Source organism: Maniola jurtina, chromosome 22, assembly GCF_905333055.1.
Source record: "Maniola jurtina chromosome 22, ilManJurt1.1, whole genome shotgun sequence".
NCBI classification, from domain to species: domain Eukaryota; kingdom Metazoa; phylum Arthropoda; class Insecta; order Lepidoptera; family Nymphalidae; genus Maniola; species Maniola jurtina.
In genome coordinates, this window is record NC_060050.1 from 1,473,309 (window position 1) to 1,493,113 (window position 19,805).

Sequence of the window (19,805 nt, forward strand, 5' to 3'; positions counted from 1 at the left end):
ACAGTTTGGGCCATATGGTTTACCATTAATTCATAAGCTTTGGACTTAAATACTTCTTAGTTCATTTTTCTACCACCATAATATCTTTATGTACTTATTATTATCTTCGAAAATTATGCTACCCACCCTTAAATTTTTCATTACCAAGTATATAACAACTACATACATTAAAATTTAAGAGTGGGTCAAATATTTACTTACACAGGCTCGCGAACATAATTCCTTGGTAGCATAAAACGATATACAAATACATAATTACTTGCAATATCAAAGCATCATCACAATCATCAATCCAATAGTACTGAGCACGGGTCTCCTCTCAGAATGAGAAGGGTTTGGGTCATAGTTACCACGCTGGCCAAGCGTGTTCGCCAGTGGCGTGCACAGAGTTTAAAGCCAGGGTAAGCATTAAGGTATGAGCCTATTTTCTGGCAAGCCATAATGGAAAATAAGAGTTGATTTAGTACAACTAGGGTAGGCAGTGCTTTTATATCTCTGTGAGCTGCACGCCACTGGTGTTCACAGACTTCACACATCTTTGAGAAAATGATGGAGAACTCTCAGGCATGCAGGTTTCCTCACGATGTTTTCCCTCCGTTATAGCAAGTGATATTTAATTGGTTGCGTACATAACTCCGAGAAATTAGAGGTGCGTGCCCGGGATCGAACCCGTGTCCTCCCAAATAGGAGGCGGATGTCATAACCACTAGGCTATCACGGCTTTTATCCTATTTTCTTTCTATTTTTCCATTCCGTTCATCCACTCTAAAACAGCCATTCTAGGGTGTATACTCGGAATGTGCTCGGGGGGGTCTATACCCCCCCCCCCCCCCTCAAATCCCTTTGCATAGTTCTTGCATTTATCACATTTTTTTGTGAATATTCAACACAACTCCGAAATTCAACATTTTGCAAATTCAACATTATGTGAATTCAACATTTTAGAAGTTCAACATTTTGAACCTGAAGGTTATTTTTTAATCTGGGGTGGTTTCCGAGTATACACCCTAGGGTAGTTGTTTTAGGGTGCATCAACGGAATTTGCCTAATACTTCTTCTAACATTTATACAAAATCTTTTGAAGCAAAAAACAGTGGTGATATCTATAATATAGTAATAATCGGTGATACCGAATACAATAGTGATATCTATATAAGGCAAAGCTAGCTTTAAGCCCCAAAGCGCGTGTTTACACAAGTCATAACAGCTATGTGTCACAGACACAAACATAGAGATAGAATAAGAAAGAGTAACGTTACATCGACTAAACGTAGTTTACGGGTATGTTTTGACAATTAAAAAAAAAAAAACAAAATAGATTAAGGCTCTAACTGCTGGTGAAAATGTCGTTGTCTCCAGTGAACGACAAAGCATACAAACCACATTCAAAAATAGGGGCCACATACTCACGGCTGTTAAATCTAACTTCAACCAATTAAATTAGCAACAGGCTCATTGGATTGGTTCGAACTGTCATGTAACCTTGTACACTGATTGGTCGGTTCAAAGTGAAGTTACAGGATTACATTCGAATTGAAGAATCGTGCGATAGAATATAATAATGTACGACTAACTAAAGTAGAGATTTCTTCACGCCATAATAGAGTGTAAGGAATATTTCTACGCTTTGCCCTTCACTGGTTATCTCCTACTTTTTGTTCTATAGAAAGATATTGGTTTATCCACTTCAATAGCAACTTATTTTACATTTTTCTCTAGATTTTCCTTTGTATTCTGCCAAAACATACCCACATAACGAACGGAGGGTATATAAAAGAAGAGTGGGGATAAAACAAAGTACCTTTATTATCAGTGTCGGACGAGTCGAGCTGGAGTGCGGACGCGCGTCTCGTGAGCGGCGCAGACGCGAACATCACATTCGTTGTTGATGCCGCCCTGGAAGTCATAAAAAAATCTCTATTTATCCCATGTTTTAGTATAATGGGTGTAACCAGTACGCTAGCAAAAACGAAGACACGTGATAGTACTGATGAGATACCCTAAAAAAACTACGAAAAAACCTGTATTTTTTAAGAGTTTACAATATATTGCAAATAAAACATCTGACTGAAGCAAGAGGTCAACGATCATTCCGTAAATAGGTTACTCGAAGTCAATGCCGCTTCGTGGGTAGGGCATTGACCCGAGTTTTGTACGCTATACAATGCGGGTTTGAAAAACACTAGAAATGTTTATTGGCATTGGATTGTGTTGATAATAACGCTAAGTTTTTGTTAGCGGTCTGGTTACACCCTGTATAAACGTTTTGGAGTTACAGTTAGTAATTAAATCACACTGTGGCAGGTGGCATGCCCGAAATAGTTTTAACGTCACTAAAATACAGGAAATATGACGAGGAAAATAAGATTGATAACTTCAGTTGCAACAATCATTCCAATCGTCAAACAAAGTAGTAAAATTTTGATTTTGAACTAATAATGTTACTGAATCAAACTGGCTGGACCTTGTTACTCCTTATGGGAGATTGACAGCTTTCAAAAACTAAATTCAGCTTTTAAAATACCTGTAATTTAAAAAAAAAAAGTTTTATATCGTTTTAGAACAGAAAAATCATTAAAGAAAAATTTGGCCAGGTAAGTTGGAAAGTTATTTTGCTGAAATATTGTGTACTGTCTAACATAATTATATTTTTCTTACTTTACTTTTCTGCCTAACATATCTGAGGCAAAAGTTGATGAAATAATAATAATTAATATGAGTTATATGACGTAGACGATAGATAAATAAAGATAAAATCAAGAAACTGATATATTAAACTGATAAATTATTCATGTATAAGATAATATACAAGGCAAAAATCAACTTTCAGTGCTAAATGACTTGGTTAGTAAAGAACGGCACAACAACTCAAATATCACATAACATTTTAATTGAATGGTCCAACTTTTACCCAAATCTGTAAAATTATAAAGTAGGCAAGCTTGATGTATACAAGTGAAGGTTACAGTAACTAGAAAAAAGCTGATAACTTTCAAACGGCTGAACCGATTTTCTTTGATTATAGCTAAGAACACTCCCGATCAAGCCACCTTTCAAACAAAAAAAACTAAATTAAAATCGGTTCGTTAGTTTAGGAGCTACGATGCCACAGACAGATACACAGTTACACACGTCAAACTTATAACACCCCTCTTTTTGGGTCGGGGGTTAAAAACAATACATACTGATTTTAGAAGCAGGTAAATGTTTTTTTAATATTTTAGGACACAGTATTATTTATTTACTAGGTACATACACTATTATTATGTTACTATTATACAAATGGAGTGGAAAGGGAAGTATTAGACATGATTAGCATGGCTATTATTCTTTTTTAAAAAAAACTTTAATATGGTACTTTTTAGCTTTGAGTAGTAAACTTTTGTCGAAGATTTTTGATTGCTTTAAATGAGGTAAACGCGTCCCATCTTAGACCACATCATCACTTTCCATCAGGTGTGATTGTGGTCAAGCGCTTGCCTATTGTGAATAAAAAAAATAAAAATTAAACCAAAGAAACATAGGTCAGGTATCCCTATGCTTCTTAGATTTTGTGGTAACTAGTATTTTTTTATAATTGTGCACGTACTTGGTGCGCCTAAACTCCGGATTTACGGCCAAAAAATAAATGAAAACGTTATGTTGTAACTCCCTTGCTTATGCAAAACGGAGGTATGACGAAAGGTTATTGTAAAATTGGCCGCATTAATCCCATTGTTTTATGTTGACAATGGTGTCATTTTGGGTATTACTAAGGTCCAGTTGCATGGCCCACGGTTAAAGTTACATTACCGTTACCATTATACTTTGACCACCATCATTATTACTTAGGTATTAAGTGTTTTCCTTTTACCTTGATAACTAAGTTACACTCTAAACACTATCTCACTAGTCATTAAATCTGCAACATGGTTGCCTTGTAGGGATCGCTTCAAAGCGATAAGGCTACTAATTGCACCTTTCATTTCATTCATTCATATCATCAAAGCATATTTTATTTCATTCATTTTACTAATAAAAAACTGCATAATTCGGTATTATGATTAATCAAGACCTCTGATTAGGGTTAAAGGTTTTTCGGTCAAAGATGAAGGTGGTGGTTTGTTACAATAATTACAAACCCCGACTTGTGAAACCCATTCTGCTTTAATTGACGGTTAAAGTTTAACAATAACCGTAACCACCTCTTATGCAACTGGACCTAAGTGTACAGAAACCTACCCAGACTGTTTTCAGGTCGTTGAACTGCATGCTTTTATTTTTGAGTTAATTATTACTTTAATTCAATCTATACTAATCCATACTAATATTATAAATGCGAAAGTGTGTCTGTCTGTCTGTCTGTCTGCTACTTTTTCACGGCCCAACAGTGCAACCGATTCTAACGAAAGGTACAGGGTTAGCTTATATCCCGGGGACGTCCAGGGCGGATTAGCAGACTCCACACTTTTGAGATCATTATGGCAATTTTAATTGCTTAAAATGCACATAATTTCAAAAAATTTGAGCTAGCGTGCCTGGGATCGAACTTCGAACTCTCCGAATAGGGCGGCCGACGGCTTAACCACTAGGCTATCACCGCTTGACGCGATACATCTATAATCTATATATATATACATTTATTTAAATTAAATACATATAATATATCCATAAGATAGGTGGAACGTCATTGTGATAATATTTTTTTATATATTCTTGAAAGAGATAAGATAGTAAGGATCAATAATATTATTTATGGATGGAAAATTTATGTACTTACCTTTATAGGTACTTACTGAAAGTGAGAAACGAATGCAAATCTTACGACTTTATCTGCGCCGATTTAGATGCTTAATTCCACCATGGGAACTCTTGGTTTTTTTTTGGGATAAAAACTACCCTATCTCCAGGATGCAAGCTTACATGCCCGTCAAGATTGGTTCAGCTGCTGATCCGTGAAAATGTATGATACTTGCTGATGCCCGCGACTTCGTGTCCGCGTGGATTTAGGTTTTTAAAAATCCCGTGGGAACTCTTTGATTTTCCGGTATAAAAAGTAGCCAATGTCACTCTCAAGGTCATTAACTATATCCATGCAAAAATCACGTCGATTAGTTGCTCCGTTGCGACATGATTGAAGGACAAACCAATAAACCAACTAACAAATACACTTTCGCATTTATATTATGGGTAGTGAAAGTGATTTAAGAGTTCATATTTTGAACGTAACATCTTCAAACTATCAATAACATAAAGATGCAACTCCTCAAAATAATATGATCTAGGTTGCATACACACGGAATGAAAGATGATTACAAAACTTACAGACAGATAGACAGTCTGTTTCGCATTTTATAATATGGATGTTTCTATTATCACAGAATACATAGAGCGTTTTTATTAATCCATCCATAGTAATATTAAGTATGAATGCAAAAGTGTGTCTGTCTGTCTGCCTGCTAGCTTTTCACAGCTCAACAGTTTAACTGATTTTCATAAAATTTGGTACAGAGTTAGCTTACACCCTGGACATAGGCTACTTTTTGTCGTGGAAGAACAAAAAGTTCCCACGGGATCCTTAAAAGCCCATCCATTAAACCGATTCACTTACTTATATGTTGGTACAGAAGTAGCTTGCATCCCGGAAATTGACATTGGCAACTTTCAATCCCGGGAAATCAAAGAGTTACCACGGGATTTTTAAAAAACCTTAATCCACGCGGTCGAAGGCGCGGCCATCATCTAGTATAAAATAAAATTTGCAGACTTTCACCATAATCTAGGTAAAACCGTTAAATCTTACAATGGATGCGAGACAGTGCGCGAGTAAGTGTCAAGTCTATACCTAGGTACCAGTTGTGTGCCTATTTCTGCATTAGCCGCGAATGTGGGTCGTATTAATTAGATTCACAGCTAGCAAATGCATTGGGTATGCTGTTCTAGTGCGTAGTTGTTATAATATCCTGTGACTTCATAGGATAATGAAATTTTGTATAGAGGTTGCCTGCATTTTTGAGGTTCTGTACCCGATGGGTGTCAACGGGACCCCTAACTAAGCCTCCGCTCTCCGTCCGTTCGTCTAATTATCAGCGGGCTGTATCTCGAAAACCGTAATAGGTAGAGAATCGAAATTTTTACAGAATTTGTATTTCTATTGCCGCTATAAAAACAAATCCATACTAATATTATAAATGCGTGTCTGTCTGCTACCTTTTCACGGCCCAACAGTTTAACCGATTCCGACGAAATTTGGTACAAGGTTAGCTTATATCCCGGGGACGGACATAAGCTACTTGTTATCCCGGAAAATCAAAGAGTTCCCACGGGATTCCTAAGAACCCATCCGCTCAACCGATTTGTATGAAATTTGGTACCGAGGTAGCTTGCGTCCGTGGCAACTCTTTGATTCTCCAGGATAAAAAGTTTGATTTTCCGGGTACAAGCTATCTCCATTCCTCTCAGCCAAATCAGTTCAGTAGTCATTGTGGCGTAAACGAGTAACAAACATTCAAACCTACATATTAGTAACATTTCAAAAAACGTTAAAAAGTGGTCTTCGCCACCAATCCGATTTTTAAACGATTGTTTTTTAAATTTTAGTAACATTTCTATGAATTCATTACTCTGTTATAAACTGTGAGTAAGACTCCATCCGGAAAACGGAATGCAAACTTCACTATATTTTGTATTCATTTGAATATGAAACTTATGTTTAAAGCAGGAAGAGCTAAATTTAAATAAGAGAACATAGCAATAAACTTCAGTAGGCACCTTCTCCATAGAAGTGCAAAGTAAGCAAATGGGCACTTACAAAGTGGATCTATTTGACGTTTCTATTTACGGTTCTTTATTAATATTGTATCTTGAGCATCTTTTGATCTCGATTACTTTTATCACTATTTTAAACTGATTGTAAATCTTTGAACAAGTGTAAATTAAAAATTTATAACACCCCCGACAGGTGAAGGTTACAGTGATAAGAAAAGAGCTGATAACTTTCAAACGGCTGAACCGATTTTCTTGGATTATAGCTAAGAACACTCTCGATCAAGCCACATTTCAAACAAAAAAAAACTAAATTAAAATCGGTTCATTAGTTAAGGAGCTACGATGCCACAGACAGATACACAGATACACACGTCAAACTTATAAAACCCCCCTTTTTTAAGTCGGGGATTAAAAAGAGCAACCGCCGAATTTCTTGTAGGTTCTTCTTAATAGGAAGAGCGATCAGAAGCAGTGGTAGATTCACTTGACGATTCAAAAGCACTAAGTTTTAGATTTTTAGAAAATCCATCCGAACGAAGCCAGGGCGAGACAGCTAGTCTTTGTAATCAATTTAAATATTTCTTAAACAATTCACAAACAACTAGGTTCTACTTACGGTACTTGTTAAACATTTGCAGTATAATGTTACATATTTACAAAAAAAAACTAATAAAAATAATAATAAAATAGGTAGGCGGCACATGCATTTTTGTCAAGACCATGCAAATTTCAAACACAATACCAAATCTAAAAGAAAAAGAAATATTAATTTTTAATAACAGTCTCCTTGCGATTAGTAAAAAATAAACAAGACTACAAAATACTCTACACTATAAAGAATCTACAAATTAGTAGAATTAATAAAAGAACAGAACAGAACATAACAAAAACAAAAAAACTTTGAAACTGCTTACAGTGATTCAAAAAAGTTCATCTGATCTATGGGGTTGGTACTGGAGGTGAGAAAACAAAAAATAAAATTAGTGCAAAAAAAATGTTAACACTAATGATAAACCGGCACCCTTACGTATTGGAACATACAATATTATTAAAAAAACAGTTGCTTAACCATAATATCTTAAAAGCATATCAAAAATCAAATAAATAAAAAACTTATTCAATGAAATCAGAATAATTATTTCTTTAAAAAATCGTGGAATTAAGCTTAAAAAGCGTCTCTAATACTTACTAACTATATAAAAAATCTTAGTCTCAAAGAAATCATCGAATTTCGTGGGTAAAAAATCGTGGAAGGAAATACGATCAAAATTTTGGGAACAAGACTACTTTAAATAAAAGCTAGCAGTGTTCTATTTAAAAAAAAAAAACTCGGTAAACTATTGCTTTTTCGAAATATCTAAACAGTAAATGAAAATAAAGGTGATCCCATACCTGCGCGCGGCCCAGAAGAATCCAGCCGAGTCTACCGGTTCGAGCAGACGAGGTGTCGACGAGCCGAACGCGAACGCAGGCCGTGGTGACGAGCGAGCGGCTCGTGCTCGCTCGAGCCGTTCGGTTCGATCGCGTTCGCGCTGTAACAGCGCCTCTCGACGGGAGATCGACGCCTCCCATATTGCACGTTTTCGTTCTTCTACCTGTAAAGATTGATAGTCAACGATAAGTCTCATCGTTTTCGGTTTACCCTACCGGTAGTGTATAGCGCATTCCAATACAGAGACTGCATTATAACTTTCAGACATTGAATGTCATAGATTGTATTCAAGCACAAAATGAAACGAGAAAAAACGCAAACGTACAACATTGAAAATCATCTAGCTTATAATTTATGGAGCACATTAGATGATCTCTTACATGGGATTTAAATTATAGCCAACATTATTAATTTAATTACACTACAAAATACACAATTAATGAATAATATACAATACACGAGATACTTTTACGATGACTCGAAACACGTAATATCTATTTATTAATTCAAACACGTTTTTCTATCAATTCTGCAAAATTCACACATTCCGGAAGCACATTAAAGTATTTATAGAGTTTATTCAGCGCATTTGAGTTCATGTTAATAAGCAAACAGCGAAAGACTTTGGATACCTGAAAGCCCTGGGTTAAAAGAAGTAATACCAGGAGACCTACGAATCGATAAAATCAATTTTTCGCTAAAGAACTGAAAGAAACCCCAAACTCTTAATGTATGAGTTCATCCAAATGCTAATAGGGTAAGAGTGAATAGGCATCTTCTAGGTAAGCGTTCTCCAACCCCAACCTCGTCATTGCTTTTTTAAGCATGATTGTCGCGAAGGTCAAGCCTAACACACAATAAAACAAATAACCTTGAGTTGGAAAGAGTATCGACAATTTTTTTTTATCTTTATTTTATCACAGGTCCTTGCTATGCTGTGACATGCGAGTGAAGTTAGCAGGAGCGTGCAAGGTCCATAGGTCATCCCATTAGCATTTGGACGACGTAATACGGGTCGGGTGGTATTCGTAGTTCATACAATTTGATCTTGACCCTTAATCAAGAGAAGCTGAAAATGGACATTTCCCATGGTAAGATAGACAACACAGCCAAATTCATACCTCCAAAACTAATAGTAAGAGTTCAAAAGGACTTCGTCTGTGTTGTTGTTTGATGGCGCGCATGCTCCGCCTTTTTGGAGTGTTTTTTTTTTTTTTTGTCAAAAATGGCCGGGATTTGTGTTTTACTGGAGTTTTGGTGGTGGAACTGACTGGGAAGCGCTCTAAAGGGGTGCCGCGCGTGTGTCGGCGAGCGCCGGCACAGACGAAGTCCATACTTGTATAGTTTCTCTAACTTGTAAATAACTACAAACTTGACTTTGGCTAATCTTTGTAAAGCCAGACGAGAGAGAAAAAAAAAAGAGTTCAAAAAGCTTCAAGTCATTACTTTCTCCGTCAAGCAAAAACGGAAGCACATAGTGTTTAATTTGTTTCTATCTACTAGTATAACTGCTCATATGTTTTTATAAACGCCACTCACACATAAAATAAGTCGCAACTTGTTGAATGGGAATTCTTCGTCTGTAATAAAGTTTGAATCAAATACCATTCACAACCTGTTTTTATTTTTGGGACGATCGTTAGGTTTTGTGATTTTATGATAATTAGACAAACCTAATTATATAATTGACTAGCTGATGCCCGCAGCTTCGCCCGCGTGGATTGGTCAGATCCCCTGCAGCATCAGGATTGAGGAGTTGGACTCCAAATTTTTTATGAAACAATGTCGCAAAGTTCCTCTATCGATTAAAAAAGAAATGACGCAAATCGGTTCAGAAATCTCGGAGATTTCGGTGTACATAGGTAGAAAAACACAACTCCCTTTTTGAAAGTCGGTTAAAAAAGTAGCCTATTTTACGCCCTGGTCAATCCTCTACTTGCCTGTGAAAGTCCCGTCAAAATCGGTTCAGCCGTTCCAAAGATTAGCCTTTTCAAACAGACAGACAGACAGACAGACAGACAGACAGACAGACAGACAGACAGACAGACAGACAAAAATTTTAAAAACGTGTGATTCAGTTATGGTATCGTTCAAATAACCATATGAGCTTAATATGAGGTAGTTATTTCGAAATTACAGACAGACACTCCAATTTTATTTATTAGTATAGATTACACAACAGATAGAGAAACCGGTCTAGACTTTGGAGTATGAATTTTAGGGTTTAAATTCCGCAGATAAGACAGAAAATAGTGTAGTAATTAGACTGATTAGCGTAAGTGGTTTAGAGTGGAAAATTTGATGATGGTGTAGAACGTGAACCACCTATCTAATAATAATGCGTTGAAGGTCTAAATGTGGGACAGAGTAACAGTTTTGAAGTTCACACTTAATAAAACATGTAACCAACCAACCGAGCAATCTGATAAGTAAGTATTAGAGGATAAAAGTACAAGATAGAATAATAGAGCAATGAGACTCATGAGTATACTTTGAGTTGCTCATCGGTCATCATTGTTTAGCAAAAATAAACGGCACCTTTTTATTCCACAGTAGATTTATAGTTTTAAAAAATTCTAAAGGGACCTATAGTTAATTTAAGCGGACGTAGCTTGTTTAAAGAACCCTTAATGGAATAAATAATGATGGGAATCAAAGAAAGTATGAAAAGGGGTCAATGCTTATTATTATGGACAAAGGAAATGATAAAATTGGCCTTATCGTATCGCATATCATTGACAATGATGATAAACTTAGTGCAAAAAAGATTACGTTTAAAATAGACGAATACTGACAGTAACATAGCTAAGTACATCATATTTGTATTATTATCAATCCGAGAGAGTACATTATTACAATGTTGTCTACGTGATCAAATCAGAAATGTGGAGCTCAACCGGCGGTCTCACTACATTACAACATGGGGTTATTCGAGGGGCGGACTAACAAATTCTTGAAAGGCCGGCAACGCATCGGCGGTTCCTCTGGTGCTGCAAATGTTCATGGGCGGTGGTAATCACTTAACATCAGGTGACCCGCCTGCTCGTTTGCTCGTAACCGACATACGAGTAAAGTTGATGATGTAAATAAAGTCCATAAGGCATGACTGTCGTCAGGCTATTCTGTTTAAAAAAAACCTTTTAATTTCAACTCTTACGAATGGGTGGTCCCATAACCCGTTATTATAACTTTACAGTTTTAGTTTTAATTGAATAATTTGTATAACGCTCGCATCTGATTGAAACACTTTGAATTGCAAAGTATTGTGAATGTGAGGTGAACGCGGCGGTATTTGGCATACAATTTGAATATTTAAACACTTATCTATAAGAACATACATAAAACTGCTGTAATCATTTCGATAGTTGGCTATTTAAGGCTCGTTTAGGGGAAATAGAATTTAAATAGGTCTACATTGATAAACATGAAGTTAATTCAGCGAAAGGCTCATATTAATTCAATTGAGTTTTAATAAACGAAGTTGACACATCAAATCTTATTACTTCATCAACCTATCAAGCCATCGCCAGCCCACTACTGAGAACGGGCCTCCTTTTGAAAATAAAAAGGGTTTGGGCCAGTCCACAATGCTAGCCAAGTATAGAAGACTTCATACATGTTTGAGAACATATTCCTAGATGCTTGTAATGTTACGATTGAAGACTGAGGACATAATATTGGTGCTAATGGTCATAAATAAATTATAAACAAAAACAACTAAATTGATAGGATTAAAAATTATACCATTCCATACGGAACATTTTGTAAAACTTTGTAAAGAAAATGGCACTATGTTTGGCACAATGACTAGCTATCATTTCAATTTACAATGTAATCACAAAGTTGGCAGCATACCCATAATGCGTCGTGTATCTTAGGGATCGACATGATTTTTTGCAAGTGACATGAACTAGTGTTCATTCCGGAAAATCAAAGAGTTCCCATGGGATTCCCATGATTTTTAAAAACCTAAATCCACGCGGACGAAGTCGCTGACATCAGCTAGTTCACAGTAATCTTTTCATTGTATTTATAGAGCATACAATACATCAAAACTAATCAAGTAATGCGTTAATTGCAGAGACGTTTACAAGTAAATGAAACAAACAGAAAAACAAAACAACTATTTTGATAAGCATCTAAAATGGTTAGCCATAAATGAAATTACGAGTAATGACACTTTATATGAAGAAAACATATTACACATTGGACATACCGCAAATCGCAATGTTATAAAATAGCTAAAGCATTACTAACAATGACAAGTCCATAACTCACTCATAAACCATAATTGACTCAACTATAAGCCTTATATTGCAGTAAGGCATATAAAGGCACAAAACTAGTTTCTAGAATATGTATGCAAAATTTCATGAACTTTGGTTACTTAATATTCAAATGAAATTGGGACTACGATTGTATGGAGTAAGTGACGGAGAGAGCCCTGTTAATATAGGTTGAGACTTCAGAATAATAATATGCACATTGCACACCTTGGTCAAATTGAGGACAGGACAATGCTTGGACGAAATAAAAGTTTAAAAGCTGATATCATACCTTTAGAATTATAAAGACCTAGTTCAAGGTTTTCGAGTTTAAGTGATACAAGTGTAAATTAAAAATTTATAACACCCCCGACGATCCAAAGTATTTGAGTTTTCCAAAACATCATTTTCAAATAAATAATTATGTATTTAGGCAACGTCCATCTTGACAGCTTGACATTTGTCTATTGACATAATATTATGAACCTAACGGTTATCTAACCTTCTTTTCTACAAGAAAACTAGTGTTGCAGAAGTATAGGGACAGATTTGAATAATAGACACTTTCCAATTTCACTTCACTGTATTTTTGAGAATAGTTTTCGCTTACAATTATTATTTCTCAATACCCGTCTTTATTCGATTCGATCGCTATTTCTATCAGTTTGACAGATATATTTTTAAGGTAGGTAGGTACTGGTTTTCGGGTAGCTATTTGACAAATTACCACAGAGGTAAACCAAGGTGATGTAATAGACAATTAACGTAACAATTATATCAGCTAAATGTAAAATACGACACAGTATGTATTGATCTAAATAGTTAATAACTAAATGTGATTTATAATCCATTCCCGCCAATTATTTATAAATAATAATAATCATTCTGATATAGGTCTAGATGTCTATGACTCATGATATAAGGCAGCATCTTGAGGTAGTTGTTAACACTAGAAAAGAGCTGATAACTCTTAAACGGCTGAACCAATTTTTTTAGATTATAGCTAAGAACACTCTCGATCAAGCCACCTTTCAAACAAAAAAAACTAAATTAAAATCGGTTCATTCGTTTAGGCGCTACGATGCCACAGACAGATACACAGATACACAGATACACAGATACACAGACACACAGATACACAGATACACACGTCAAACTTATAACACCCCTCTTTTTGGGTCGGGGGTAAAAAATGACTTTGGATGACCATTTCCATCGACTCATAATAATCCATACTTAATATTATAAATGCGAAAGTGTGTCTGTCTGTCTGACTGTCTGCTACCTTTTCACGGCCCAACAGTTTAACCGATTCTGACGAAATTTGGTACAGGGTCAGCTTATATCCCGGGGACGGGCATAGGCTACTTTTTATCCCGGAAAATCAATGAGTTCCCACGGTATCTTTAAAAACCTAAATCCACGCGGACGAAGTCTCGGGCATTCTCTAGTATTACAATAAAACCCATTGTAGCATGGAAAGAGATAAATCTTGCCGCTTTCTCTCTATTTTATTCTATTATGCATACATACATACTATACATACATACATCGCTTAAATTGTAACACTTCCTTTTGGATTCGCCGTAGTCGGGTAAAAATTCCATCTAACGCTGCCGGGGCAATTCAGTTAGTTACGAATATACAAAGAAATGGTTATAATGCCCAAATATCACTCTGTATCGTATAATGCACAAAATATGCCACTCAGACGCATACATAATAGAATAAATACAGGCGCTTTTCCAGATCTCATGAAATGTAGTAAATTGATACCTCTTTTTAAATCGGGTAGCAAAAGTGACCCAAACAATTACAGGCCAATTTCAATTTTGCCAACACTGAGCAAGATATTTGAGAAAATCATGCTCAACCAACTGCTTCAGCATTTCAATTTAAATAAGCTACTCCATTCTGAACAGTATGGCTTCACTAAAGGTCGATCAACAACCGACGCGGCCGCAATGCTGTTAAAGCATATATTCAATGCGTGGGAGGGGTCACAGAATGCCATTGGTATTTTCTGTGATTTATCCAAGGCATTTGATTGCGTTGAGCACGAGACTCTTTTAGTTAAATTGAGCCACTATGGAATCAAAGACACTGCGCTTGGTCTCATTGCGTCCTATCTTAGTGATCGTATTCAAACAGTATGTGTGAATGATGTGAAGTCATCCGGATCAGCCTCACTAATGGGTGTTCCTCAAGGCTCTATTCTAGGTCCTTTCATGTTCTTAGTATACATAAACGATTTACCATATGTAGTCCAAAATATTTGCGATATCGTACTATTTGCTGACGATACGTCTTTGATTTTTAAAGTCGATAGAAATAAGGACAATTTTGACGATATAAATGGTGCCATATCTCAGGTAACTCACTGGTTTACTGTAAATAATCTACTTTTAAATGCAAAAAAAACTAAGTGTATTGAATTCGCACTGCCCAATACCAAGAACACAAGTAACATTAATTTAATGATAAATAATGATATTTTGAAAATAGAAGAGACTACTACATTTTTGGGGATAACCTTAGATGCGAAGCTGCAATGGGGCACCCATATATCAACTCTTGCTGGCAAACTAAGCTCTGCTGCTTACGCGGTTAGAAAGATTCGACAATTAACTGACGTGGAGACCGCAAAGATAGTATATTTTGCTTATTTTCATAGTATTATGTCTTATGGAATCTTAATATGGGGTAGAGCGGCAGATATTGGGAGAATTTTTGTATTACAAAAAAGGGCAATACGCGCAATTTATAACTTAAAACCACGCGATTCACTTCGAGAAAAATTTAAGGAAATAGGTATCCTTACCGTAGCCTCTCAATATATTTACAACAACATAATTTTTGTAAGACAAAATATTCTTAGTTACAAGAGGGTTGGTGATCTACACAACAGGCTGACTAGACACCGTAACAGGCTTGCGACTCCTACGCTCCGTCTCAGGAAGGTCCAAAAGTCATTTGTGGGAATGGGTATAATCTTCTATAACAAAATTCCTCAGTCAATTTTGGACTTGCCTTTACACAGGTTCAAAAAATCTATTAAAAATATGCTCTTGAGAAAAGCATATTATACTATCGAAGATTATGTAAATGATAAAAAAGCGTGGATTTGAACTTCGATTCGCTCCAGCAATGCGCAGGACTTCAATTGCTTTTATACATGGCATAATATTGTATATCAAATCTTTGAAAAGAGCAACCGCCGAGTTTCTTGCTGGTTCTTCTCGGTAGGAAAGGCATTCCGAACCAGTGGTAGATGCTTTTGACGATTCGAAAGAACTTGTAAAAGTCTAATTGAATAAAAACATTTTGAATTTGAATTTGAATTTGAAATAGTTTTCTCTGGTCGGGTAGCAAGACTAGCAAGCTATGTAGTCGGTCCTGAAGGAAGTCGGCCTATCGTTATTTCTGTCGCTACTCCTTCCCGCAGGAGTTAATTTTGTACATTTTTGATGCACTACAAGCGCCCGAGTATTTCTGTCTCGGGCCATTAATACTTGCGCGTGCTCAGGATACTTGGAATGGTTTATTATAATTTAAAACAAAAGTTGGGAGACAGTGGCGCCTACTCGGTTATAAACAAATCTCTGAAATAAATTAACAGGTGTAAAGGTTGTTCCTTTGAAATGATATATTATGGACAAGTGTAAATTAAAATTTATAACACCCCGATAAGTGAAGGTTACAGTAACTAGAAAAGAGCTGATAACTTTCAAACGGCTGAACCGATTTTCTTAGATTATAGCTAAGAACACTATCGATCAAGCCACCTTTCAAACAAAAAAACTAAATTAAAATCGGTTCAATAGTTTAGGAGCTACGATGCCACAGCCAGATACACAGATACACACGTCAAACTTAGAACACCCCTCTTTTTGGGTCGGGGGTTAAAAAGGCCCTCTAGTCTAGGTACTTTAGGTAGAAATCTATAGAGCACACTTTGACTTTGCTTAGACTTAGGTTTCAGCTAAAACGGGACAAAATTATGCCAGTGGTATAACGCTGTCTCGTTTTAACAGTGTCTTAAGTCTGAGCAAAGTCAAATAGATCTTGGCTTTAGACGTGCCAACTTAGAAGACTGATTTTTCAATTACTTACTACTTTAACTAACGGATACTTTGGCATTTGAGTAGGTAGACATACTCATTTTAGATGTTCTTCGAATACTAATGCATATTTAATTAATTTAAGTGGTTTCAAAACCTTTTAACATATTTTTTAGGGTTCCGTACCTCAAAAGGAAATACGGAATCCTTATAGGATCACTTTGTTGTCTGTCTGTCTGTCAAGAAACCTATAGGATACTTCCCGTTGCCCTAGAATCATGAAATTTGGCAGGTAGGTAGGTCTAATAGCACAAGTACAGGAATAAATCTGAAAACCCCGAATTTGTGGTTACATTTACATTAAAAAAAATGAGTTTTAATTTTCAAAGTAAGATAACTATACCAAATGTAAATGTAAATGTAAATGTATCATATGAAAGGTATTTCTTTACCTGTACATTCTAATAAAGATTTTATTTATTTTTATGTATAATAGTTTTTGATTTATCGTGCAAAATGTTGAAAAAAATACCCGAGTACGGAACCCTCAGTGCGCGAGTCTGACTCGCACTTGGCCTGTTTTTTAGACAGATATTTTCCGAATATTATTTGTAATAGCTAAAATTACAGCACTCGCAAATTAGCCTCAAAAATTGAATGTCTTAATGCGTAGAAAACTACTACTAGAAGTCTAGATCGTTCTTGTGTACGACGTTTGTGGACATCAAGTGACTACAAGTCCATTGCAGTATGATCTGATAATGACAGGTTTTATAAGATGACCCGGTCACGACGTGAGTACAGTCAGCAACAAAGCTAGATTTGCAGTTTGCACCCGTCCATAGTCGCTAGTACTGGCGGGTGCAAACCTAGTTTTGTTGCTGACTGTATCTACTCTATCGAGTACAATCAACGTTGGAGTCATTTGATTGAACACTTCGCTATGAAAGATAAAAATAACAAATTGTGATAGCACAGTTCACGACAAACAAAGGGAACTTGTAACAAAACGTCGAGGCTTCACCTACATTGGCAGGCGTCAATTGTTACCTACATTAGCAGGCGTCAAATGCTACCTACATTAGGTAGGCTATGGAATGACTAGGTCTTTTTGATTTAACGTCACTCCCTAGCCTAATATTGACAGATGTCAAAACCGAGAGTTTTCTTATTGTTCACTCTGCTAAAGTCTAGCGTCATCAAAGTGACATCAAAAAACGCCAAAAACTACTAAGATTACTTAGGCGTTTGGAAAAATATTAAGAAACCAATGAATACAAGGAAAATGAAGACTTAAAAGATCTTTAATAAAATATAGGCACGTACTTTTCACCAAGAAAGTTTTCGACTTTAACTTCTTCCAAAATAAAAAGTGATGCGAGGTGCTTGGTTTTTTTTTTTTTTGATGGCAAGTAAGTATATTAAAGAAAATGTTCAATTAAAGAATTCAATCAGGTTTAAGTGTGGAACGAAGGGAATACTTCCACTGATATATTTTATTTTTATGTGAAATCGACCAATTTTGCTTCGGAAACTCTCAAAACCCTTGAGAGCTAGACGAATAAATTATTATAAAACGTTCGAACGAGAATGATAAATTAGAACATATACGAAAAACATCCAACATGACTGTAGCAAACGCAGATGTCTCTAGCATTATTGTAATACCAGAGATTCCTAGCGTTCCGAAATTAGCCAATACAATATTCGCACTAACTGTACTATTTTCGTTTCGAGCGTGTATTAGACTAGTTCATTGCGATCTGACCTCATAATTGAAGTTATATAAGATGACCCGGTTGTACGGACGGCCTATACCTACGAGTGGCCTAATAGAATAGACTCCAGAAATAGATTTCGAAGAATGAAGATATAGGTACGTGATTCTATGAGCACGACGAAGTCTGAAGTCTTAGACGTAGTTATGACTCGTTTAAGAAGTATTAAAATTTTTCCATGAAATAGCGATAAACTTCGAGTGAAAATAGATACTTAACAAAGTTTGTGACGTAGTATAGAAGCAGGCGTTATTTTGCGGAAGTCCATGACATACAATTAACCAAAAGCTTAATTTGCTATAATCCGCCAAACCAAAGAAATCTGTATGGTGCAACATGCAGCATGCGATATGCACCGCCCGCCCTCCCACTGATAAACATGCAGGAAAAGCCAGCCATACGCACCACCACCACTGCAAAGTTTGTGACTGCCGTAAGTAGTTGTAAACGCTGTGGTCTTATTAGTAGGAGGTCCCGGGTTCGATTCCCGGCAAGGGTTTGGAATTTTATGTTTTCTGGTCTGGTCTGGTCTGGTGGGAGGCTGAAACTGAAGTTGCGACATGGCGATTTGCGCAGGTTATAGAGTAAGGATTAAATTCATAGTTCGGCTGAGATTCGTTTTCGTACATTTCGTACATCATTCGTTTTCATTCAAGAGGATATGCGTGTAAAAGAGATAGCTAATGCGTGGACGGATGACAGAAGTGAGTGGAAGAAGAAGACATAACACAAGATAAGATCAGGAAGGAGACTATACCTATTACATATTATATCCAACATGAAGTTGTGAAGGTGGTAATAACAGGTCTCGGCAATTTTTCTCGACGTAGAACAATAAGCCTTTGACAATAATAATTACTGCAAGTATTTCACAGTTCATCGATCAAAGAATATGGAGCGTCGCGAGCCAAGGCCTTTGCCAGCGTTCCATGAAATACAAATCTCTTTAATCTGTCTTCAACATCTACTTGCAAGCCGACAGTTCACGTTGGCCTAACGCGTTCGGCGAGTGGTGCTAAGATATAAACGCTTCAATGTGAGAGCTGAGAGATATACCTTTGAAGTGTGCATGAAAACCCGAGCCCAGTCAGCAAGTCGATCAGTTGGCCTAATTCCGAATTTCATATCATCTGCTCGCAAGCCTCCAGTTCACGTTGCCCTAACACGTTCGGCGAACTGAATATTTGGCTATGGTGACGTGAAATCATAGAAAAATCGGGCATAATAGGGCTACGTTTGACCACCATTTGACACCTGCCAGTGACTTCGATGCCACGACGTTTTGTTAAAAGTTCCATAACTGTCGTGAACTATGGACGAGGCCGTATACAAGTTTGCCGAGCGCGTTTGGCCAATGTATTACAGGGGCTTCAAACTTGTACGCTGTAGGTACGTATGTTACTTTCTCCACTCCAGTAAATTGTGTTTGCGTACTCTACAGTTGGATGGTGAAAATTAGAAAATTGGAAAGCGAAATTATTTAAATGGCCACTAATATTAAGATCTTGTTTTAGGTGCTAAC

The 19,805-nt window shown here is 36.4% G+C and overlaps 1 protein-coding gene across 7 annotated transcripts in view; it reads right to left on the reverse strand.

Moving 5' to 3' along the window:
- Positions 1 to 19,805, reverse strand: part of LOC123876856 (apical junction molecule-like) — a 79,266-nt gene that overhangs the window by 20,987 nt on the left and 38,474 nt on the right. For 6 of the 7 annotated variants that reach the window (XM_045923237.1, XM_045923239.1, XM_045923238.1 and 3 more), the window contains 3 exons: positions 8,140 to 8,342; positions 7,662 to 7,700; positions 1,802 to 1,896 (listed from right to left, as the gene is read on the reverse strand). In XM_045923237.1, the coding sequence (XP_045779193.1) occupies positions 1,802 to 1,896; positions 7,662 to 7,700; positions 8,140 to 8,342 (337 nt within the window). The remainder of the gene's footprint in view (positions 1 to 1,801; positions 1,897 to 7,661; positions 7,701 to 8,139; positions 8,343 to 19,805) is intronic. The other variant, XM_045923236.1, reaches the window with a different exon arrangement.